At 41.4% G+C, this 25,420-nt stretch overlaps 1 protein-coding gene across 1 annotated transcript in view; it reads left to right on the forward strand.

The window, feature by feature from the left end:
• Pde8a (phosphodiesterase 8A) overlaps positions 1–25,420 on the forward strand; it is a 114,999-nt gene that overhangs the window by 42,210 nt on the left and 47,369 nt on the right. The window contains exon 2 of the mRNA XM_060367445.1: positions 23,766–23,822. Within this exon, the coding sequence (XP_060223428.1) occupies positions 23,766–23,822 (57 nt within the window). The remainder of the gene's footprint in view (positions 1–23,765; positions 23,823–25,420) is intronic.

Below are 25,420 nucleotides of genomic sequence, written 5' to 3' on the forward strand. Positions count from 1 at the left end.
CACTCATGTTCCTTTCATCATTATTTCATAACTTTAAAATCCTTTCTCACACATTCCCCAGATTTCTGTTTGAATGAATTAGCAAAATCATTAAGCTCTTAAGTGCTATAGCGTAACCGCCTCATGGACTCCACCTTTTATTTCACTTCTAGGAGCCTTAAGGTTTTTATGTAGTCCTGGCTGGTCTGAAACCCAACCAATCTATAGAGGAGGCTAGCCTTGAACTCACAAAGATCTGCCTGCCTCTACCTGCCAGGTGCTGGGATTAAAGGTATGCAGAGGAAGCGTTAGTCCTACTGAACAGGATGGATGGGGTTTTTAATGTTAAGATTTATTATTTTTATTTTATTTTATTTATTTTATTTTTTATGTATGAGTAATTTGCCTACATATATGTTCGTGTACCACATGCTTGAAGTACCCAAGAAGGCCAGAAGAAAGTATAGGATACCCCAGACCTGGAGTTACAGATAGTTGTGAGCCACTGTGTGGGTACTGGGAATCAAACCCCGAACTTCTGGAAGAGCAGCGAGTGCTATTAACTGCTGAGCCATCTCTCCAGCCCCCTGAACAGGTTTAAAGTAGTAGACTCACTCAAAACTGAATTTTTTCAACCCTTCAAGAATTTTGCTTATCCAGCCCACCAGTTATAGAGGCAGACTGTTGGCTAACTTGAATATGGGACCCTGAATGCTCAGTCTGCAGAGGGGCGATGGATGCAGAGCCTTCTTCAGATTTATTTCATCTACCGCTGTTTACATCTTAGCTATTAACTGCTTTTTTCTTCCTCAGTGAGTCCAAGTACATTCACCTCTGAAGTGAGGAAGCTCTCTGCCCTTACACCCACTGACTATGTTCAAATGCTGCCAAGTGATTGCTCTGCCTTGGAGCAGTAGGGCAAGTCAAAGTTAAAAGGTCCTAAAAAACAAATGCACACATCCAAACTTCTTCAGTTAAGAGTCTTCTCTCTCTCTCTCTCTCCCAGATCTCTTCTGATAAGGGGAATAATTCATCCTAGTGTGCTTGCCTTGTTTCAGTGTCCTTCCGTGGAGAAGAGCAGGGAATCCATGTACTTCCTCATTTCCTTCAGTCACTATTTACAGAAAACTTCTTAGCAAAAGTTAACATGTAATAAGCAAAAACAGCCCCTACACAGGCGGTGTGCCTGCATTTCACCTTCGAGAACAATTATAACTTTAAGTTTTAGGTTTACTACTCACTTGTAACATTTATGCTAAGTCCTCTTTCTAATAATGTCTGGAAACGTTTCTGATGGCTATTAAATTATTGTGAAATTAAAATTATACTTTAGCTTGATGTATTGTAAAGACAACTCTTTAAACAGTGTATGTGCGGGCTGGAGAGATGAGGTTAAGAACACTGACTGTTCTTCCAAAGGTCCTGAGTTCAAGTCCCAGCAACCACATGGCGGCTCACAACCATCTGTAGTGAGATCTGGTGCCCTCTTCTGGTGTACCGGCAGAATGCTGTATTAGTTAATTATTCATAAAAAAGAACCTTAAAAAAAGTGTGTGTGTGTGTGTGTGTGCGCTGCGAGTGTGAATATGAATGTGGGTCCATTTGTGCCAGGGTGTGCATTTGGAGGACGACTTTTGGGAGTTTGTTCTTGCCTTGTTTGTTGAAAGAGGCTCTCTCGTTTATCCTGCTGCGCTATACATTTCAAACTAGCTGGCCTGGGAGCTTCTAGGTGATTTTCCTGCTTCTGCCTTCCATGTCACGAGAACATCTGGAATTACAGATGTACGCTGCCACATCTGGATTGATAGTCAGGCTTGTAATCTTCCCCACTGAGACATCTCCCCAGCCTCAGGCCTATCTCTTAAAGATTCTTAAGTATGTATAACATGCATTCATACTTTATTTTTTATCCTGTGTGTGTTTTTTTGCCTTGTTATTGGTCTTAAACATTTTTCTACAAAATTATGATATTATCCTAACATTTTGATGTGAAAATCATGCTTTTTATTGAGCTGGACGGCTGACTTTCTGTATTGTTTTTTTTTTCTTGTCATGTATGTTCAAAACCAATACTGTCTTTCACTTATAGATTATAATTTAAATGTAAAACAGTCTTTAAAGAGAAGTTCTAGAACTTTCTGATCTCTGCATAAAACTTAATTGAAAATAACAATTGATATAGGAAACTGTAAGATACTCAACTTTGCAACAAGATTAACTCTAATCAAGTAAACTTTGAATAGTAAGGAAAGTCAAGGTTAAGTCAAGGAAATCTTCAACTGAAACAAAAATAAAGAGTATATCATTTCCTTGTAGATTTTTGAGAATGAGATAAAATATCCGTTCAGCCACAAGTATTTCATAGTGAAATTAGAAATTGAATAGAATGATTTATAATGGCCTATCTGGTATTGCTAGTCTTAAAAACATATATTATTGCATGTGATAGTGCAAGCACTGGCATGCCACATTGTGTGTGCTGGCTAGAGGGTAACTTGTGGGAGTTGGCTCTGTGTTCCACTGGGCATCTGGGCATCAGACAGGTCTGCAGGCTTGCATAGCTAGCAGCTTTGTCTACTGAGCCAACAAGGTGGCTCTGTAGATCAAGATATTTAGCTATTAGATATTTACTTTAAAGCTCAAGCATGATGGCTCATCAGGTAAAGGTATTTGCTGCCAGGCCTGATCACCTAAGTAATTTGATCCCTAGGACCCACAATGTGGAAGGAGAGGATCGACTCTCTGAAGTTGTCCTCTGACCTACACACAAACACACACACACACACACACACACACACACACACACACTCACACTCACACTAAACAAACAAACAAATGTAATTAAAAAATGAGTTGATTTAGAAACATTTTCAAAGCATGGGGAATGTTAAGGACTTCATTTATGCAAGAATGAGTCTGGGAGACAGCTCCAAGCCGGCGGCCGTAGCACTCTGAGATGTTCTTCTCTAGACTGTTACTCAGGAGAGCCAAGAAAGAAGTTCAGGGTATGGACCAGAGTGGGAATTTATTAAGAAGAGCCTTTACCATAGATTAATGCTGGAATTAACAGAAAAAGGAAAAGGCTGGCCTAAATGTCTTCAAGGTAGCCTGTAAGATTTTAAGGGCTACTAAGTTACTTCTCAATGAGTTGCTGAGAAACTTTTTCAGTAAATAAGATCATAGGGTGTTTCCTGATGTGCACTGTATAGGATTACAGCTGGTAAGGTAAAACCATGGTTAAAAGGTTGTGAGAATTTAATACGTTTTTACTGTAAAGGAAAGTTTACTTTGAGGTTTTTTTGTTTTGTTTTGTTTTTTGTCTTGCAGTATCAAGTATTCAACCAAGATTTAATTCTTCATCTAAAAATAAACAGGCACGTGTATCTCAGAAAAACAATTGAAAAAAAAATAAATGTGTCTGTCGTCCTGTTTGTTGGATTCCCAGACAATTTCAGGTTTGCATCTAGGAAAGGGAGTAAGGCCAGGAGTGCCTGGACTTTAAGGGTGGTTCACTGCCAGGTAAACATTTTTATCTGAAATACCACCGGATCACTTCTAGAATGTTTGACTCAAGAGGATCTCCTTTTCCTTTCCATGTTCCCTCAGTTTTTCCTGGCTTTCTATCCTGCCTTAATTCAGCAGATAGCTAGTAATGGGATTCAGACCCCTCAAGACTCAGCTGAGGGGCCTATTTAACATACCAAAGCAGACCTGGCCTTCAGGTCTCCCAGCGTCCCTCAGTCCTACCTGAACTTTCCAGCAGGGCTTCTCCTCCTCTCTCCCTCTCTCTGCCACCCTCTCACTGTCTCTCTCTGTGTGGAGACTTCACTGACCTCTTCCTGTGAGGTTGGTGAACCCTCCTAAGCTACCCCAAATACACTTGCATTTATATACTCCGAATTGACAGAGAATATTTATCAGTTAGTGAGCGCCGTCCTTTGAGTTCTGTTTCTTTGCAAGAGAAAAAAATTCAGAAAGTTGGTTTGGAAGGAGAAAAAGGCAGTCTGATCAGAATTCCACTGAGGTGAAGACCAACCTGGGGGCATAAAGGTGAGGGCCACAGGCATAGGAGGTCCCCCCTACCTACACAGAAGACCTGAGGTTGAGGAGGAAATCAGGGGAGAAGTGGAAGTAAACAAGTCAGTGGTTTAGGGAAATTGAAATACAAGCTTCAAGGCCTCCTGAACTTTAAATGCCCCAGCCAGTCATCTGGGCTTTAGCTAGGGCAGTATGGTGTTCCTGAAGGAATTTACCCATGTTGCGTTTATGAATCATAGCATTCTGATATTTTGTGCTGTGAATTAATAACGTGCTGAGTTCTCCCTTGTCCTCTGTTGAATTCTGGTGATAGTGATGAATCTGCCTTTCAAATACTAAGGGAATGCTTAAATGTGATAGATGTGGGATAAGCAGAGAGAGATTTCACTATCTTGTGTTTGCTCTTTTTGGTCAGTATTTTTGTTCATCCCATAAAAATATGTCATTTGCTGTATTTTCAGGCACTTGTGAGATTTGGGGTTATAAATTTCTTTTTAGAACTTGTGTAGATGTATTATTACCAATTATTACTGAAGTAAAGAGGAAATGATATCAGCAGATGTACGGAGCTTTTATTCACGCTGAATACACTCACTATTCATTTAAACAAAAAGATCATTTCTCAATTCAAATCGGAATATTCTAATTTAAGGCCTAAATCAGTTGTGTCATAATCTTTATGGAAACAAAGCTTTCTACTGTGTAATGGTTGCATAAGTAACTCATTTCTCCTTGTAGATACACAAGTTGTCAATGCAAATGCTTTTTCCATTTTTCTCTTAAGAACCCTCTTTAAAATAAGAGACTTTAGCCAGTGACACTTGCTTATATATTTTAAGAAATTTAACATTTTCATCCAGATTTCTTATTTACAGACATTCTTACAGATTTGGTAAAACTTTATAAAGTTGTTGGTAAACCCCACTGTCTTTGCCCAGTGAATTGTCTTGTTCAGTTCATAGAGTGTTACTGACCTCTGCCCAAGGCACTATCCAGTGGGGTTGTCTTTTTCTCGCCGAGTTTTGAGGATCCTTTGTAAATGAGTCTTTCGTAAGTTTTGCAGGTCTGTTTTGCAGGTTATTTTCACATTTGAGGTTCACCACCTTATTTTTTGTATGTTTTGTTTTGTTTTCAAGATAGGGTTTCACAGTGTAGCCTTGGTTTTCCTGGACTTTTTGTAGACCAAGCTGACCTTGAACTCACATCGTCCAACTGCCTCTGCCTCCCTGAGTGCTGGGATTAAAGGCAGGCACCGCTATACCTGGTCGACTCTTTTGATGAATAGAAATTCTTAATTTTAAAATCTAAATTGTCAGTCTTTTTAGTTAGTGCTTATTTTTTGTAACTTATTAAGGATTTTTCCTCTACAATGAAAGTAAAAGTACACAAATGAATATTCCTCATAGCAAAGAAAAGAATGAAGAGACAACCTGAAGAATGGAAGAGACATTTACAAATCATATATCAGAAAAGGAGCTAATATCCGAAATATACAAAAACTCAAGCTGTACAATAGCAAAGAAAGAGACAGTAGACGGGCAAAGGACCTCAGACATTGCTCAAAAAGAGAGACTGGCTAACAGACATATTAAAAACAAAAACCGTGCTGGCTATAGTGGCACTTTAGTCCCAGCACTCAGGAGGTAGAGGCAGAGGCTCTCTTTGAGTTTGCAGTCAGCCTGGTCTACAGAGTGAGTTCTAGGACAACCAAGAGAAAACATGCTTCAAAAAAAAAAAAAATCAAAATAAACAAAAAATCGTAACACATTGAATTGTCAGGGGAACGCAGCTGAAATGAGCAAGTATTAGACTGGCTATTTTCCAAAGGATGAATAATAGCAAGTGTTGGTGAAGATGGTGAGGGGAAAGATTATTTACTGTTGGAGACGTTGTAAATTATGTAACACTTTGGAAACACATGGGGGATCCTCAGGAGCTAGAGTGTCTGCAGCCCTCAGCAGCCTCACTTCTGGGGATAGTCCCAAAGGAACTGAAATTGGTGAGTCCAGGAGGTGGCTGCATGCACAGCTTCACTGCAGAACTACTCACAATTATCTAAGGTGTGGGGACGCTGGAGGGCCCACTAATGAATGAATGAATGGATTAAAGAATATCATTCAGTCTTTAAAAAGCAGGAAGCCCTGTAATCTGTGATAATGTAGCTGAACCCAGGGGACATGATGCTAAGCAAAATTCGCCAAACAAATACCATAAAAATCTCATTTTGGTCTAAAAAAGAGCAGAACTCAGAAGCATAGACTAGACTGTGGATACTGGCCTCTGTGGGGGGAGTAGGCAGGGAAAGGAGAGACGTGGGCAAAGTTCCGGTTTTACTGTGAACAGGCTCTAGTGGTCTGATACACAGCATGGCGATTACAGCTAATGCAACACATTAGCCTTGTGCATTTGAAAGGGACGGAAAGAGAGGGTGTCTTACCACAGAGATGAGAAGTATCTGAGAGGATGGATTTTTTTTTTTTTTTAAGTCTGCATCAAGGCCACTTTATTTCTGATCCTTTTTTAGTTTGGTTTTGGTTTTGGTTTTTTCAGACAGGGTTTCTCTGTGTAGCCCTGGCCGTCCTGGAACTCACTCTTTAGACCAGGCTGACCTCAAACTCAGAGATCTGCCAGCTTCTGCCTCCCAAGTGTTAGGATTAAAGGCATGTACCACTACGCCAGGCTTGTTTCTGATTCTTTTTAAAATATTTATTTATTTTATTATGCATACAATGTTCTGTCTGCATGTACACCTGCACACCAGAAGAGGGCACCAGATCGCATTATAGATGGTTGTGAGCCACCATGTGGTTGCTGTGAATTGAACTCAGGAGCTCTGGAAGAGCAAGCAGTGCTCTTAACCTTTGAGCTATCTCTCCAGCCCTATTTCTGATTCTTGGTTACCTTTTTCCATGTTTCCCATGGGCACCCATTCTGATGTGCTTAATGTATGTTATTTTGGTTTCATGTGTTCTTATAAAGCATATATTAAATGCTTAAGTATTTTGTGTGTGGTATATGTGTACATAGGTATTTTTTGTGTGTACATGTATGAGTACACATGAAGACAGGTTAATAACAAATGATATTTTCATCCATTGCTCTTAACTTCATTTTCTCTTTAATAAGATTTATTATGTATATGAGTTCTCTAATTGCATGTATGCCTTTATGACAGAAGAGGGCATCAGATCTCATTATAGATGGTTGTGAGCCACCATGTTGTTGCTGGGAATTGAACTCAGAACCTCTAAAAGAGCAGAGTGCACTTAACCGATGAGCCATCTCTCCAGTCTCTCTTTTATTTTGTAAAACAGGGTCCTGCTGTGTAGCCCTGTTGGCCTGGAACTTGATATGTAGACCAATGGGCTTAGAACTCACCGAGATTCACTTGCTTTCACCTCCTTAGTGCCGAGGTTAAAGACATGGACCACCATAGCTGGCTTCACCTTATTTTTTGAGGTAGGATCTCTCATTGACCCTGGAGTTTGCCAATGCACACAGACTGTCCAGCAAGCCCCGGGGTCCTCCTGGATCACCTTCCCAGCCCACCACCCCAGACCTTCTACATGGGTCGCATGGGTGCCGAGGATCCAAACCTGGTTCCTCGTGCTTACACAGCATTTTATTGACTTAGCCATTTTCCCAGGCCAATGCTTACATAGTTTTAGTTTATCAAATGATATTGTATTATTAAACTCATTTTTTTCTTTTCACATGGCAGTTGTTTTAAGACATACTGTATTCCTCCCCCCAATACCAGCTAACTAGGTTTCAAATGCCACAACTTGTTGCTGCCACCCATGACCCTGAACAGACATTTTTTTATCTTTTTTAAAAATTTTTTTGTTAATTACACTTTATTCACTTTGTATCCCCCCTGTAGTTCCCTCCCTCAACCCCTCCCAATCCTTCCCTTCATCCCCCTTTTCCACACATGCCCCTCCCCAAGTCCACTGAGAGGGGAAGTCTTCTTTTCCTTCCTTCTGATCCTAGTCAATTAGGTCATCAGGAGTGGCTGCATTGTCTTCCTCTGTAGCCTGGTAAGGCTGCTCCCTTCTCAGGGAGAGGTGATCAAAGAGCAGGTCAATCAGTTCACGTCAGAGACAGTCCCTGTTTCCATTACTATGGGACCCACTTGGACACTGAACTGCCATGGGCTACATCTGTGCAGGGGTTCTAGGTTATCTCTATGCATGGTACTTGGTTGGAGTGTCAGTCTCAGGAAAGACCCCTGTGCTCAGATTTTTTGGTTCTGTTGCTCTCCTTGTGGAGTTCCTGTCCTCTCCAGATCTTACTATTTCCCACTTCTTTCATAAGATTCCCTGCACTCTGCCCAAAGGTTGTCCGTAAGTCTCAGCATCTACACTGATAGTCTGCAGGGCAGAGCCTTTCAGAGGCCCTCTGTGGCAGGCTCCTGACTTGCTGAACAGACATTTTTGCATGTTCTCTTTTGTGAATAGGCATAGGCTTACTATTTCTGGGTTGTAGGTTGGCAACACAGGTACTAGCATTTTTCAGTATCTTTTGCAATTGTTTCTTAAACATTTTCTTACTGAAAATTTCAAGCAGGAGCCATTTATTATCTTGTTTGTTTTGTTTTGTTTTTGAGATGGGGTTTCTCTGTGTAGCCTTGGCTGTCCTGGACTTGTAGAGCAGGCTGACCTTGAACTCACAAGGATCCGCCTGCATTTACCTTCCTGAGTGCTGGGATCACAGGCGTGCACCACCATGCCTGGGTTAGACCGAATGTTTTTAACAGACTTTCAAATAGCATCAGTCTGAAAACTGACTTAAATTTTTTTATTACATGCACTTAGTTGTGTGCCTATGTGCCATGGTGAATGAGTGGAGGTCAGAGGACAACATTTGAGAGTCGTTCTGTCCTTCCATCATATGGGTCCTGGGGATTGAGCTCAGGTGGACAGACCTGGCTACAAGTACTTTTACCCACTGCGCCATCTTGTAGACCCTGAACACCTTTTACCAGAAGGTATAGAGATGTGAAGGGTTCTGCATGTTATAGTGGTTAACTTCAGTTGTCAGTCTAGGAGCTATAGTCACTTGGTAGATTGTATTAACTGAGGCCTCGGTTTCTGGACTGTGTAAACAGAGAAAGGCAGCTGAGCAGCAGCGCATTCTCATCTGCTTCCAGGTGTGGATGCGTTGCACCCTGTTTTGCTTGCTTGTCAGCTTGGCACAAGTTAGGGCCATCTGAGAAGAGGGAACTTCAACTGACAAAATGCTTCCATAAGGTATTTTCTTGATCCATTGATTGATGTGGCAGAGTCCAGCCTTCTGTGGGTGCTGCTGTCCCTGGGTGAGTGGTTCTGAGGTTTAAAAGAAAGCAGGCTGGGTAAGACATGAGGAGCAAACCAGGAAGCAGCATTTCTCAGTGGCGTCTGCTTCAGTTCCTGCCTTCAGGTTCCTGCATTGAGCTCCTGCCCTGACTTTCCTCCAGGATGGAGTGTAACCTGAGAGTTGTAAAGGAAAGGAAACCCTTTTCTCGGGTTGCTTTTGGTTATGGGTTTATCACAGCAACAGAAACCCTAACTGGCACGGTGCAACCAGCTGCTTCAAGCCCCTCCAGCTCTGACTTCCCACCTTGCAGATCTGGGACCTTGAACTGTGAGCCAGATTAAGCTTTTTCTTCATTACCTTGCTTTTGTCGTGGTATTTTTATTATATCAACAAGGGGAAAACCAACAAAATGAGGCTAAGATTTCCTCACTCTTCTAGAGCCAAAGTGGAGCTATGCAAATGACAATTTTGCATCCCCTTTCACTAGTAGTGGAAGGACTGCACATGACAGAGTGCTGGACTGTGCGCTGTTGACCAGAGAGCGATCACTTCATCTTCAAAGTCACTGAGCAGCTGAGTAAAGAAATTACTGCCTAAAAGTAATACAGCTTATCAGCTAGAAGGGTCAGATTTGAAACACCTATCTCTTTAACCTTCACAGCGCTGATTATGGAAGCTATTGTGTGGGTTGTTGTTCTCAGTGTAATCTGCTTTGGATCTCATTAGCTCGCCTAGAATAACCCAGGCTTCCCTTTGCAGTGAGGCTGCTAGGGTGATCATGAGTAGGCACACAGCCACGGGAGGACCTTGTGAACAAGTCTGTGCAGTGTGTCTTATACATGACTGGCAGGTATAAATATGCCTGAGACATTCGTTCCAGAGAGAGAAAGGATACTTACTTATTCTGTTTTTATTGTCCTTCTTTTTGTTGTTGTTCTGAGATGGTGTCCTTGGAAGCACTGTGTATCTCAGGTTGGCCTTGAATTCACAGGTATCCTCCTGCCTCGGCTTTACAAGTGCTGGGATTCCAAGCTTGCACCAACACCTCTGGTGCTGGTTTAATTGGTGATTGGGAGCCTGCGCCTTCAGTACCCAGACCATCCCTTTCTGCTGTGTCCATAAACAGCAGGATCTTCCAGCCCTGGGGACCTGTAGATCCTCCTCGTTGCTCTGATAGGTTGGTAAACCGGTGACCACTTCGCACTTTTGAAGGGCTCATGGGTAGATTCTGGGTTGCACTTCAGGAAATTGCATCTCAGATTTCCACTAATTAAATCTGAAGGATCTCAACAGCTTTCCCGTTGTTTGTTTGTTTTTAAAGATTGGTTTATTTTGTGGGTGTGAGTGTTTTGTCTGTGTGTATGTTTGTGCACCTTGTGTGTGCCTGGTGTCTGTGAGTTGGGGGATGTCGTTGGAGCCCCCGGAACTGGAGTTACAGTTTGGGTCTTTATATGGGTTCTGAGATCGAGTGTCAGCCTTCTTTGAGGCAGTAATTGCACTTAGCTGCTGTGCTGTCTCGGCATCCCTGTTCCTATTCTTTATAGATCAATTCTTACTAGAAAAATTTACTCAAAGCTGATTTTACTTTAGTATTTCTGGAAAGCCTTTAGTTGTCCCCTGTAATAAATGAATTAACATATCTAAGAATGAGATTCCATTTTGTATAGTACTCCACATTATGAACTTAATGTCTTTTATTAGAAGTTTGCCTTGATGTTACAAAGGAATTATCTCTCTAGAAAAATACAGTTGCTAAAATGTTTTAAAATGTGTTTGCACCAGGGTCTTTTCTGAGACTGACATTCAACCAAGGACCATGTATGGATATAACGTAGAACCTCCACTCAGATGTAGCCTGTGGTAGCTCAGTAACCAATTGGTTTTCCAAAGTGAGGGGAACAGGGACTATTTCTAACAGGAACTCAATGACTGGCTCTTTGGTCTCCCCACCCCCGAAGGGAGGAGCAGTCCTGTTAGGCCACAGAGGAGGGCTTTGCAGCCAGTCCTGAAGATACCTGATAAAACAGGATCAGATGAATGGGGAGGAGGTCCCCCCCATCAGTGGACTTGGAAAGGGGCACGGTGGAGATGAGGGAGGGAGGGAGGGAGGGACTGGGAGGGAATGAGGGATCGGGACACGGCTGGGATACAGAGTTAATAAAATGTAACTGATAAAAAAAATAAAATTAAAAAAAAATGTGTTTGCACATAGAATTAATTATAGTTCATAGGCAAAATCTCTTATAACATCCTTGCTGTAGATAATTAGTTACTCATTCTCAGGCACTGTGCTAAGCACCTGAAATAACTCATTTAGTCCAGATACTACTGTTAGCCCAGCACTGTGGGATTTGGGGGAGGATCTGAATGGCTTCACTCTGGCATGAAGTTCCTTAGGTATTCGAAAGGGATGGTATAAAAGGCACACAGTAAATAATTGCTGTTTAAATTCACAGAAGGAGAAGGTGACGACAGGTAAATGGAGAAATGGAATTGGGAGAATGGGCATGGCTATCGAGTGTGGGGAAGGTCCTGGGACCTTAGGAGCTCTGCCTCAGGATCCATCCTGTGCCATCCTGTGGGTGGATCTGGCAAGGACCAAGGGAACTCCTACATCTACTGAGATGCCTAGCAGAACCTCAGGTCTCCACACTTCATTGCTTCAAATGGCAAGTTAGATATCAGAATTGTGGTCTGGAACCAGTGGTTTCAGATCACGTATGTTCATCAGCAGGTCCTGATAACTCTCTCTCTATACCCCAAATCCATGTGCTCATCTCCATGACAGCTGTTAGTTAGGTCAGGCCTGTACCCTCTCCCTGGGAGTAATGTGTAGCCTTGCTTTCTCTTCTCCTCCCTGTTCTTAACTTTGCACAGCCTGTTCTTCACAGACAGACAAAGCAGCTTTTATTCTGTTTTAAGTCTGACTATACCGGGAAGTGACAAAGAATATGATCAATATATTGTATGAAAAAAGTTAATAATAAATAGATCAGACTGTATCACTACTGTATATAACATCCGGTAGCTTTTCATGAAATTTAGAATACAATCCAGATTTCTTGGCTTACAAGGCTCTGTATGATCTGGCTGTCTTCTCGCTGGTGCTCCTCGCTGCCTGGCTCTTTGTCATTCAGATCTCACTCCCATATTGCTCTCCCGAGGGAGGCCTTCCTCCACCTCTCATTCACAACAGCAGCCAAGTTCCTTTCAGCTGCAGCTCTCCCTGTTGTTAAGTACAGGTCTTATCCCCCCTATTCTTTGTGATCTCCAAAGCCTAGGAAAACCTCTTGGCACAGTGTGGATACTCAGTTAAGATCTGTTCAAATGGGTAAGGACTGTTGCCAGTTTCTTGATCTTATTTCATGTGGTTATAGAGTATAGCAGGTGATTTAGGCCTTACCCTATAGAGCTACAGAAATAAATGCAGACAGAATTTAGTTCTCTTCCTACAATTGTTGCTTGCCAGTTACTTGATTGTTTTGTTCAGAGCTTCAGTTTCTCCATTGCTAAAATGAACTTAACTTACAGAGTAAGAATTTGGGATGGTTGTACTTGCCTAACATGCACCAAAGCCTTTGTTCTGTCTCCAAACATTGGCAATCTGAGCACTTGGGATGTTAAAGCTGGAGAATCGGAAGCTCTGGGTCATCCTTAGCTATAAACTATGTCCAAGCATAGTAAATGCACCCTGCCTCAATGGCGATAGGAGCTAAGAAGGAAAAATAATAGCAGGTAAAGGATAGGAGAGAAGGTCGTAGGAGTAGGAATTTCTAATACATTGGAGTTATATCCTTTCTCTCCCTCTCCCTTTCCCTGTCCTTCTCTAGGATCTTGCTATGTAGCCCAACCTGGCCTCAGACTTTGGGCAGTCCTTGTAAAGCCTTCCATGTGCTGTGTTGAGGTTATAGATAGGCGTGTGCCACTACTCCTAGCTAGTAAGTTTCCCTCAGGTCCTCAACTCATAACAGAGGAACTTTGCCTTCTAATGTCACATGTAACCAATAGTAAGTCAGTCAAGTAATCAAAAACCATCTGATATGGTTAATCAGAATTAATAATATATTTGTCATTTAGTTTTTTAAAGATATAATTATTTATGTATGTATATGAGCTCTCAATTTGCATGTATGTCTAAATGACAGAAGAAGGCATCAGATCCCATTATGGGTGGTTGTGAGGCACCGTGTGGTTGCTGGGACCGCTGGGGAAAAAGCCAGTGCTCTTACCTGCCGAGCCATCTTTCTAGCCCAATTTTGTCATCTCAAGTCGGTCAATATTTGTCAAAAAGGTTTTTAAGTTGCTAGGATACAAATACACATCTTTACTTTCTGATACACCAATGTTACAACCTGTGTGTGTGTGTGTGTGTGTGTGTGTGTGTGTGTGTGTGTGTATTTGGAAACAGGGTCTCAGGTAGCCCTGGGTGTCTCGGAACTTAACACAGTTAGGCCTGCTGCCTCCCAAGTGCTGGGTTTAAAGGCATGTGCCACCACATAATCTTAAAATTTAATTTTGTGTATTTGTTTATGTGTCATGGCAGCCATGTGGAGGTCAAAGGACAAATTTGTAGATTTGGCTCTCTCTCTCTCTACCTTTTTTACCTGGTCAGGTCATCTGGCTTTCAGGTCATCAGCCATCTTGCTGCCCTGAATTTTACAATCTTTTTAAAAACAGTAAGTCTTAATAAATTAAAAACTATTTAGAACCTGAAAGACTAAATTTGGTTTTTATTTTGTTTTATCAGACAAAGACCCGTAGCCCAGCCTGGCCTCAAACTTACTATGTAATCAAGCCTGGCTTTGAGCTCTTCATCCTCCTACCTCCGGAATACTTCAGATTACGGGTGTATACCACCACATCTGCTTCAGTAACATGAATAATTAGTAATGTTAAGTTGTGCTGATTATTATTATTACTATTATTATTATTATTTTGTCAGCTTGACACAAACTAGAATCATCTAGGAAGGGAAAATGCCTCTGTAACATTACCCTATAGGCGAGTGTGTTTGGCATTTTTCTGCGGACGTGGGAGGGACGACCCACTGGGCAGGTGGTCCTGGTTTGCATCAGAAAGTAAGCTGAGCTAGCCATGGAGAGCAAGCGAGTAGATGGTATCCCTCTGTAGTCTCTGCTTTGAGTCCTGCTCTGACTTCTCTTCATGATGAACTGTATGGTGAACTAAACCACAAAGTACTTTTAATCATTGTTTTTGGTTTTTCAAGACAATTTCTCTGAGTATCCCTGGCTATCCTGGAACTCATTGTGCAGACCACGCTGACCTCGAACTTACAGAGACACATCTGGCTCTGCCACCCAAGTGCAGCTGGGGTGAAAGGGGTGTACCAGGCAGGACACAACTCTTTTGTTTTTGTTTTTGTTTTTGTTTTTTGAGATGGGATTTCTCTGTGTGGCTTCGGCTGTCCTAGACTTTGTAGATCAGGCTGGCCTCAAACTCACATAGCTCTGCCTGCCTGTGCCTCCCCGAGTGCCTCCGGCCACAACTCTTGAATATACTAAAACAATCTAAAAATATCAGCTACATTTGAAGTTGAAAGATGAAATGAAGGCTATGATACAAAATTGATTTGAAAATGACTATTTTATTATAAATAATAATATAAAACCAAACTTACTGGGGTTGTGACCTGAAGTACTCAGCCCTTCTGATTTTGCTTAGGAGGCGCGAGGAAAGGATGGATGCAGGAATTCCAGTGGTCCCCTCCTGTTTGTGGAGCAGATTGGAAGGAAGTTGCTTACTCTAAGGACCTGTTGCTTATGTTCATTCACTGAATGATATCATCAGATTTCCTGGTGGTGCTTATTTTTTTACAGGGGTGGGTGTGGTGGTGAGTAGTTGTCTGATTGTCTGGCTAGACTGATACACCATAGAGGTCCTAAAATCCGGTTATTCCCTGCAGACAGGATGTAAGGCTAAATGCAGTCTAGTTAAGTAAATAAAGTGTCCAGTGGTCAAATAGACTTGCTGAAACATGAAACTGTTGAAATGATATTGTGAAAATTTTGCAATGTCTGACAATTTATCTTAAAATTTTTAAAGGATGAACATATCATTTCCTTTATTTTTCAAAATTAATATAGTAGATGGGTTATTTTTAAAAGTTGAAATCATAAAGTTATATTCTCTTTCCTAAAAGTTATTTCTCCAACTTTCTCAAAGATTAAAAATATATGTTTATGTGTGTGTGCCTAAGTGAGTCTATGTGTGCCACATTTATGCAGGAGCCCACAGAGGCTGGAAGACAGTGTGATATCCCTTGAGATCAAAATTAAAGGCAGTTGTGAGTCACTGTATGCTAGGAACCAAATCTAGGTTCTCAGCAAGAGCAGCAAGCACTGTTAACCATGGAGCTATCTTCTCTCCAGCTCTTTATCTCACCAACTTTTTTTGTTTGCTTCCTTTTAGATGTTGTTGTTGAGAGGAGGTTTCTCTGTGTAGCTCTGGCCGTCCTGGAACTTGCTCTGTAGACCAGGTTGGCCTTGAACTCAAGAGACCTGTCTGTCTGTCCCCAAGCACTACCAACTTCTGAAGCAGGTCAAGTACTCAGTGGTTTTTGCCTCTGTGCTTCTATCTTGTCCCTCAGCCTGACTTAACAATGGAAATTTTATTTTATTTTGTGGTTTTGTTTGTTTTGAGACAGGCTGGGCTGGCTTGAACTCTGAATCCTGCTTCAGCCTCTTAGGTTCCTAGGTACTGAGATTACAGGCATGTCATCACATCCAGTATATGTTTTGTTTATGTTTTTTCTTAGTGTTTAACACTTAAACATTTTGTTAATTATTAGCTTTGACTTTCTTTTTTTAATTTTTATTAATTACAGTTTATTTACTTTGTATCCCCCCCTGTACCTCCCTCCCTCGTCCCCTCCCAATCCCACCTTCCGTCTTCCCCACCCGTGTCCCTCTCCCAGTCCACTGAAAAGGGAGGTCCTCCTCCCCTTCCCTCTGATCCTAGTCTATCAGGTCTCATCAGGAGTGGCTGCATTGTCTTCCTCTGTGGCCTGCTAAGGGGGAGGTGATCAAAGAGCAGGCCAATCAGTTTGTGTAACTTTGACTTTCTTATAGTTTTCTTAACCAATCTACCTACCATCCCTCTTCTGTCCTCTCTTTTCTCCTCTCCTCACCTCCCCCCCAAAACCAGCATTTGATTCTTTTCACAGTGCACAGTAACATTATGCCTACATATTGGATCCCTAGAACAGGACTTAAACACAGCTGTAAGCCATCATGTCAGCGCTAGGAACCAAACCAGAGGCCCCTGTAAGAGCAGTAAGAACTTTTAACCCGAGCCATCTCTCTAGCTCTAGTAAAAGAGCTACTAAAAAATAAAAATAAAAATAAAAAGCAGGAAGAAGGAAGCAGTGGCACACATCTAGGATTCCAACATTCTGGAGTCTGAAGCAAGAAGAGTGTGAGTTTGAGGCTACTTTGGGCTACATGGAGAGTTCCAGGCTGGCATAGATAGTCTAACAAGGCCCTATCTCAAAAACAAAGCAAAAGCATGGCTAGCATAGTTGTGAGCACAGTTGCCTTCTAAAACAAAACAAAGCTTTTCTAGGGATGGAGGTTTTGAAGCTTTTATATAAACTCATGTTTTTTGTATACTCTTTTTTTGAACTGGAATTGATCCCAGGGCTATGTTCTTTCACTGAGCTACATCCCTAAATCCCAAATCTTTGTTCTTAGTTTCCGGTTCATTCCATTGTGATTAAAGAATAATAAAATTTTTTTTACTTTAAGGATTGTGTTTCAAGGTTTTATATCATCTGCTTCTTTAATCGTCATGGTTTTTTTTTCTTTCTGTTTTTTTTTGTTTTTGTTTTTTTTTTGTTTACTTGACCCTTCATAGCAGAATTCACCAGTGTTGTCTGACAGCTTGGTAGCTGCTCTGCCATGTGCAGCAAAAGTATCTCTCTATGGGTGCTTTTTGTGCTTTGTTATGGAGCTGCCCCATCCTGTGGAAAATGAAGGTGACCCCCCGCTTATTTCTGCTGAGTCCCACTACATTTGTCACCATGTCAGTTTCCTGTCTCCTTTTTTTTTGTCTTCCATTCATTTCTTGCTTTAAATTTTGCTCATAAAAAGCAACAAACAAAAACTCATCATTCACATGGGTCTCATCCCCTTTGCTTCCCTTCTTACTATGTGAAGAGAGAGGGTGAATGTGTAAAGCAGTCCTCTCTCTCTCTCTCTCTCTCTCTGGCTTCTAAAAATATCATAAACAACCGTAAAACATATTACTTTGTTTTTAAATGTGTAGTCAGTGGCATTAGAATTTTAAGTGTGCACTCATCACCACTCAGCAGGAATATGGGGGAGGGTCAGCTTCAGTTTCTACGGGGCAGCTCCATAACAAAGTACAGAAAGCACCCATCGTCACAGCTTACAAACCTGAGAGTATCTGTTCATCCAGCATTAATGCCCCAGTCCTGCCCCCTAGGACCCTCCCTTCTGCTTGCTTTCTCTATGGTTTTGACTGCTTCTGAAAATCTTATAAGTGTAACCATGAAGAATTGGTCTTTTCATTGTCTTATTTCACTTACTGTAACATTCCCAAGGTTCTTCCATGTTAGAGCATATGTCGGGCTTTCTTTCCTTGATAGGCTTGGGCATTCTGTTGTATTTATGTGCTTCTGTTTGCTTATCTATTCTACTGATGGATATTTAGGCCACTTCCATGTTTCAGCTGTTCTGAATGATTCTGCTATGAACAGAGTGTTCAGATACCTGTTTGAATTGCTGCTTTCCATTCTTTTGAGCATAAACCAGAAGTGGAACAGATAGATCACATGATAATCCTATTTTTAATTTTTGTGGAATGGCCATACTATTTTCCCCAGTAGCTGGACCATTTTATGTTTCTACCAACCATGTTCAAGTTTTCCATATTCTGTATGTGCGCACAGATACCTATTCTTTGCTTTAAAAAATAGTTGTCATAGCTAGGTGTGGTGGCGCACACCTGTAATCCCAGCGCTCAGGAAGACAGAGGCCGGCCTGGTCTACAAAAGTGAGTTCAGGACAGCCAAGGCTGCACAGAGAAACCTTGTCTCGAAAAAACAAACAAACAAACAACCAAAAGTAGTTGTCATGTTAATGTGAAGTGATATTTTGTACTTTTAATTTCTATATTTTTAAGTCAAATTTAAGATTTATTTCTATGTTTGTATAAGTGTTTGCTTTCACATACGTATGTGCACTACATGAATGTCTGGTTCCTGCAGAGGCCCAAGTAGGGCCTTGCGTTCCCTAGAGTTGGAGTTTCAGATCGTTGCGAGCCACCATGTGGATTCTGGGAACCCAACCTGGGTGTGCTGGAGGAGCAGTAAGTGCTCCTACCTACTAAGCCATCTCTCTTTTAAAAAATTTACATTTAAAAAATGATTAGTAATGTTTGAACATTGTTTGTGTATCTTCTTTGAGAAATGTCTGTGTGAGTCCTTGCCCCTTTTTAGAGAAAATTTTCATTAGATTTATCCACTCTATGTGTGAGTGTTTGCCCACATGTGTCCACGCTTGGTTCCTGCGTAGATCAGAATAGACCATTTTAGTCAGGTTGTCGGTTGAAATGTTGAGTTCCGTAGGCTCTGGGTCTCAAATTCTTATCAAATACATGATTTATAAATAAATCCTCTCATCTGAGTTGCGTTTTTACTCTGTTAATATTGTCTCTTGGTGTACAACACTTTTATTTTTATTTTTTTACTATCTGTGTCATTAATGTCATATCTAAGAAATTAATACCAAATCCAATTTGAGTGCATTGATTCTGTTTTGTTTTCTATGAGTTTTACATTTTATATCTTATACTTAGGTCCTTTGTCAGTTTTTGGCTATGACAGTAGGTAAGCATCCAACTTCATTATTTCTGTCTGAGTGTCCAGTTGTCCCATCAATCATTTGTTGAAAAGACTGTCTTTTTCTTCATTGAGTTGTCTTGGCATCTTTGTCAAAATTATTTGAGGATCTGTGCTTTTCTGTTCATTTCAGTGTCTGTCTATACCAGCACCACATTACTCAGCTGTAGTTTTGTATTAAGTTTTGAAATTAGGAAATGTGAATCTTTTAGCTCATTCACTTTCAAGGTTGTTTTGGCTATTAGAGATCCCCTGAGTTTCCATTTGAGTTCTAGAAGTACATTTATGTTTCTGCCAAAAACAAAAGAAGATCATTTTAATAAGGACTCCAGTGAATGTGTAGATTGCTTTAGGTAGCATTGACATATTAGTAGTGTTTTTGTTTGTTTGTTTTTTTCTGTTTTGTTTTTGGTTTTTTGAGACAAGGTTTCTCTGTGTAGTCCTGGCTATCCTGGAACTCACTTTGTAGACCAGTCTGGCCTTGAACTCAGAGATCCACTTGGCTCTGCCTCCCAAGTGCTGGGATTAAAGGCGCGAGCCACAACTATCAGGCAGTAATGTAGTCTTTTAATCTGTAAATACGAGATGTGTTTCCATTCAGTTTAAAATGTTTGGTGTGTATGTGGCATGTGTACATGTCGTATATGTATGTGTGTGTGTGTGTTTTTATACATATGTGAAGGCCATCTCTGTTGGTTCTGTCACACTCTCCCTTTCCTCCTCCTCTTCTCCATTCTGTTCCTCCTCCTCCTCCTCCTCCTCCTCCTCCTCCTCCTCCTCCTCCTCCTCCTCCTCCTCCTCCTCCTCCTCCTTCTCCTTCTCTTCCTTCTCTTCCTCCTCCTCATCATAATTTTTAAGGGTTTGGGTTTTTTTTTTTTTTTGAGACCGAGTCTCTCTCTCTCTCTCTGTCCCTGGCTAGCCTAGAACTGTGTGGACCAGGCTGGCCTTCACAAAGATTCAAACTCATAAACTCATAAAGATTCTGCTGTGGGGCTGGAGAAGATGGCTCATAGGTTAAGAGCACTGTCTGCTCTTCCAAAGGTTCTGAGTTCAATTCCCAGCAACCACATGATGGCTCCCAACCATAATGAGAACTGGTGCCCTCTTCTGGCGTGCGGGTGTACATGGAGGCAAAACACTGTACAAATAATAAATAAAAAAAAAAAAAAAAGAAAGAAAGAAAAGATAAGATTGTACTGCCTCTAACTCCCAAGTCCTGGAATTGATTGAAGGTGTGTGACACCACACCCGGGGTCTTTCTGAACCTGGAACTCACTACCTCAGTTAAACTGACAGCAGGCGAGCCTGGGGTCCGCTTGCCTCCCTGTCCCCACCCAGACCTTAAGTCAAGGTGCACTACTCGCCTGACTTTTAAGTCTGTGTTAGGGATCCAAATTCAGAGCCTCATTCATGCACAGAAAGAATTTTAGTGAGCCATCTCCCCAGATGAAAATTTTGTTTTTGTTACTCTGTCAAGTACACTCTTTTCAAATTCCTTTTAGATTACTAAAAACAAAAACATATTTGATTTTTTGTAACTTGTATCCTGCCAGATTCATTCACTATTCCTAGCAGTTTTCTTGTGGGATCCTTGGGGTTTTCTTTATTTAAGGTTGTATTATCTGTGAATAAAGATAGCTTGACTCTTTTTCTATTTTGAATACCTCATTTGTTTTCCTTGCCTAATTGTTTTGTCTAGAACTTCCAATGACCGTGCTGAACAAAAGTGGGCAGATTTCTTCCGTTGTTCCTAACTGTAGAGAAACAGTTTCCATTCTTCCCTACTGAGCATTTTTGCTGTGGATTTATTATGTCTAGGTAGTTCTCTTCTGCTCCTAATTAACCATTCTTGTCATGAAAAGATGTTGACTTAGGGTTTTGTCAAATGTTTTTTTTCTGTATCAGCTGAGATTATCATGTGGTGTTTTCCTCCACTCTGTTAGTAATATATTGTATTTGGTGATTTTCATACAGCAAATCATCCCTTGTACCCATTCTCCTTACCTTTCACTTTTCCAGAGACTCTCCCTTCATCAGTTTTAGGTTTGAAATAGTGGTCTGCATTCATCTGAATTTCTTTTGAGAAACAAAATTATCACAAGGCAAATCAGAAACTTAACCAGTGGTTCATAATTAGTGAATATTGGTGTCCTAGTTAGGATTTCTACTACTGTGGAAAAACACAATGACCAAAAGTACCATGGGGAGGAAAGGGTTTATTTTACTTTACAGGTAAGTCTATCATCAGGGAAGTTGGGGCAGGAACTAGAGGCAGTAACTAATGCAAAAGCCATAGAAGAGCACTGCTTGCTGCCTTGGCCCCTTAAGGCTGACTTAGCTTGCTCTTTTCTAGCACCAGGAACCTCTAGCCTAGTGTGGCACCATCCACAGTGGGATGGGCCTTCTCAGATCAATCACTAATTTAGGCTTGCCAGCAGGAGGCATTTTCTCAATTGAGAGTCCTTCTTCCCAAATGACCTGGCTTGTATACAATTGACATAAAACTAGCCAGGACAATCAACTTTTATAACATTTCAAAACCATGCAGGATTACATGTGGGTTTCCTGAGCATATTTTGTTACTTTTTTTTGTACTTGCTTTATGTCTTGAGAGATTGGGAGGAGCATCTAGGGTTGTTCTAGATATGGAGTCACAGCATCACCCAGAGGCTTAGGATAGGGATCTCTTCAGCACAGAGAACCTCAGATTAGATTCCAAATGCTATCTCTTCCTCTAGGCCATGTTTCTTTCTTTTTCTGAATAGAAGTCTAGTATAGGATATATATTAGGACATGTATATTCTAGAAGACTAGGGAGAGAGAGATGTATATACTGTACTAGACTTCTCTGTGTGTGTATGTGCGTGTGCGCACGTGTGCAGCCATGTTCTTCAGCCCCAACTTCTCCCTCTCCTAGACTTCTTTGTGAAAAGCATAGACGAGCCAAAGCTTCTGAGTTTGCATCTGGGGGTCTGGAGCTTACCAGGGAAGGGATAGTGGCAAACATGGCACATCCTAGCCTTGTGTCCTCAAGCAAAGGACTTGGGGCCTGTGTGCTGTCGAAAACTCTGACTACTTTGCGGTGAGGACTAGTGAGACGGCTTGTTGTGTTTGGCCTTTCTCACAAGGCAGGGTGAGCCTTGTGATATTGTGATTAATAGCATTGGGAGTCAGATCTGACACTGTGGTTTGTTCTCTTTTTTGATGGGGTATATAGTGCGTGTTTGTCCATGTGGTGGTGGTATCCGTGAGTGCACATGCATGTAGAGGCCAGAGGTTAACGTTAGCTCTCTTTCTTCACGACCTTTCACCTTATTTTTATTACTGTATACACTAGTAACTCATTCTCTTTCTTTTTCTCCTCCCTCTCTCTCCCCTTCCCTCCCTCCCTCTCTCTTCCCTTCCCTCCCTCCCTCTCTCTTTCCTTCCCTCTCCCACCTCCCTCCCTTTGGATTTTTGGAGACAGGGTTTCTCTGTGTGGCTTGGCTGTCCTGGAACTTATTCTATATAGCTCAGGCTGGCCTCAAACCTGGAGATCTGCCTACCTCTGCCTCCGGAGTGCTGAGAATGAAGGCATACACCACCGCTGCCTGGTGATTAGTTCTCTTAAAATTATAACAATGTAGCGAAAGCAGCAGTTCAGATGTGCTTTCTTTCTCCTTTCCTATTTTTTCAGTCTACAACGTACAAGAGAGCATGCCATCACACGTCCCATGTACTGATGAGAGGACAATCTTGTGAGCTTAGCTCCCTTCACCTTTTTGTGGGTTCAGTCCTCAGGCTTACCATGACAAGTCCCATTACCCACTGACCTGTCTCACCAGTCCTCCACCTTTCTTTTTGAAGCAATAGTTCTCAGTGAACCTGGAGCACATGGATTCAGCTAAACTGGTGGTCAGTGAGCCTCGCATTTACCTGTCTCCATCCCCCTGGTGCTGCTACTACAGATGCAAACAGACAGCTCCAGCTCTTTATGTAGGTGCTGCAGACCTCAGGTCCTCATTCTTTTGCAGCAAGCACTTTGATAACTGAACTATCTTCCCAGCCCTGATGCTGTGTGTGTGGCTGTGGAGTGTTTAATGTCAACCTCTCCTGTGGTAAAAATTGTATTAACCAGACTGCTATGCGCCTCTGTAAAAGAAGTGTCAGCTGTTTCTCAGAGAAGTTTCTTTGACTGACATCCATTGTTCAGACTGACATCCACTGTTTTGACTGGCAGATTGCAAAAGATTTCATTATCCACCAGGAAAAGGTGGGACTAAATCTATGGGAACTACCAGTGTTTATTTAGTGTCTACTCTTTAGAGGATCTTTGTATTATAATCTTATTTGATCTTTGTAACAAATGTGGCTGAGGAAGGATGAGGAACTCCCTTAAAGTGATACTGAGCTAGCTACCCTGAGATCACATGTATTTTCATTCTTCTTTTCAGTCTCATTTCTCCTGGGAGTTGGTTACAATTTTTTTTTTTACTTACTGTTATTTATGTAAATTTAGAGTAGATATTTTACTTTTGTCTGTAACACTTGAGTAGAGAGAGAAAAATATAAGCAAATCTCTTTCTTACAGGTATCACTAGCTGATATACAATTTGGCCCTATGAGATTTCATCAAGACCAACTTCAGGTACTATACAGTAATCAACACATTTCAGTTGTCTCTAATAAGGAGTGTTTAAAATGGTACATTTAAGATACTTGTTCTTCTGTTTAGACACTAGCACTTGGTCATGGTTAAATGTCTTGGATTTGCTAATCGTGTTATAACCCTTTCCTCAGGAGCACACACCCTGAGGTTAAAATTTAGAGTCGCAAGAAGGGAAAAGTGTCTAATTGTGCACATATTTGCACTTGTACATACAAGGAAAGGAAATAAAGCCAAGCGGACAAGGGTAACAGCCGATTGATCCAGAGGAAGAATATTTAAGGCATCGTTATTCACAACTTTTCTATAAGTTTGAATTTTTCCAAAATGAAAAGTTAAAACATAACCTTTTCCACTACACCCGATTTTTTGGGGGTGGGTGGGGTGGGGGCTGGGGACAGGGTCTCAGATAGTCCATGTTGGCATTAAGGGACTAAAGAGATGGCTTAGGGTTTAGGAGTACTTGATGCTCTTGGAGAGGACCTAGGTTCAGTTCTAAGTAGCTTACAACTGTCTGTAACTCAGTGCCAAAGGACCTGATTGTGGAGGAATTTTAATTCAGAACAAGGCTGCTCTGGCAAGAGATTACATCCAAAGACCTTCTAGGTCTATGAGATCCAGCTGGATCCAGGAGACAGAGGCAAGCAGATCTCTCAGGTCAAGGCCAACCTGGTATAGAGCAAATTTCACCTAAAGAAAAGCTTAGGTCCAGTTGTGGTGGTACATGCCTTTAATCCCAAACAACAAAGGTAAAGTTAGTTTGTAGAAGGAAACATCCTTGTTTGAAAGTGATGTTTAATTGAATGGCAGAAAAAGTGATGAATCAGAGAAGATTTGATAGAATAGGATATGCCCAGCTCTCAAAAGAAGAGAGAGAAAAGTGAAGCTACTTAAGGGGTAATGCAGAGAGACGGGGGCAGTTTTTCTGGGACAGTAATAGAAACAGGTTTCAGAGAGAGAGAAGAACTCAGGTGAAGACTGAATGAGAAGACTCCAAGAGATTAGAGCAGATTGTATGAGTCAGCTGGGAAAGAGTTTGAGCCAGAACAGCTGAGTTGAACCGGCCATCCTAGGGCTCAGAAAGAACAAGAAAGGGTGAACTTATTCAGTAGTAAGATGAATGAGCTGAGAACATTCTAGGCCTAGGTTAGATTGTACAGAGGCTAGAAACTTCCAGGACTAGGCCCAGGTTAGCAGGAGGAGGCGTTAAGCTGCCAAGACAACAAGAGAACCAGGCAAATGAAAGGTGGTTGTTTTTGTTTGTTTGTTTTTGTTACGTCTGACACTCTCTTCTGGGACTCCATGGGCACTTTACACATGTGGTGCACACATATACATGCAGGCAAAAACACCTGTACCCCCCAAAAAAAATTTTTTTTTAAAAAAAGATAAAATGTAGCCAAGTTATTTGAAGCTTTCTGCACATGAACTATGTTTGCCAATGTATTTTAACCTTGTGAACAAGTCTGACAGAGGTGTGTATTTTTGGTTCTTTGGATTTGTGGAATTTGAACAAGTTGGGCAAACTTTAAGGAGGTGAAGGGTTTCTTTCAATTTTGTAGTCAACCTCTGTCTACCAG

This window comes from Meriones unguiculatus, chromosome 14 (assembly GCF_030254825.1).
Source record: "Meriones unguiculatus strain TT.TT164.6M chromosome 14, Bangor_MerUng_6.1, whole genome shotgun sequence".
Classification (NCBI taxonomy): domain Eukaryota; kingdom Metazoa; phylum Chordata; class Mammalia; order Rodentia; family Muridae; genus Meriones; species Meriones unguiculatus.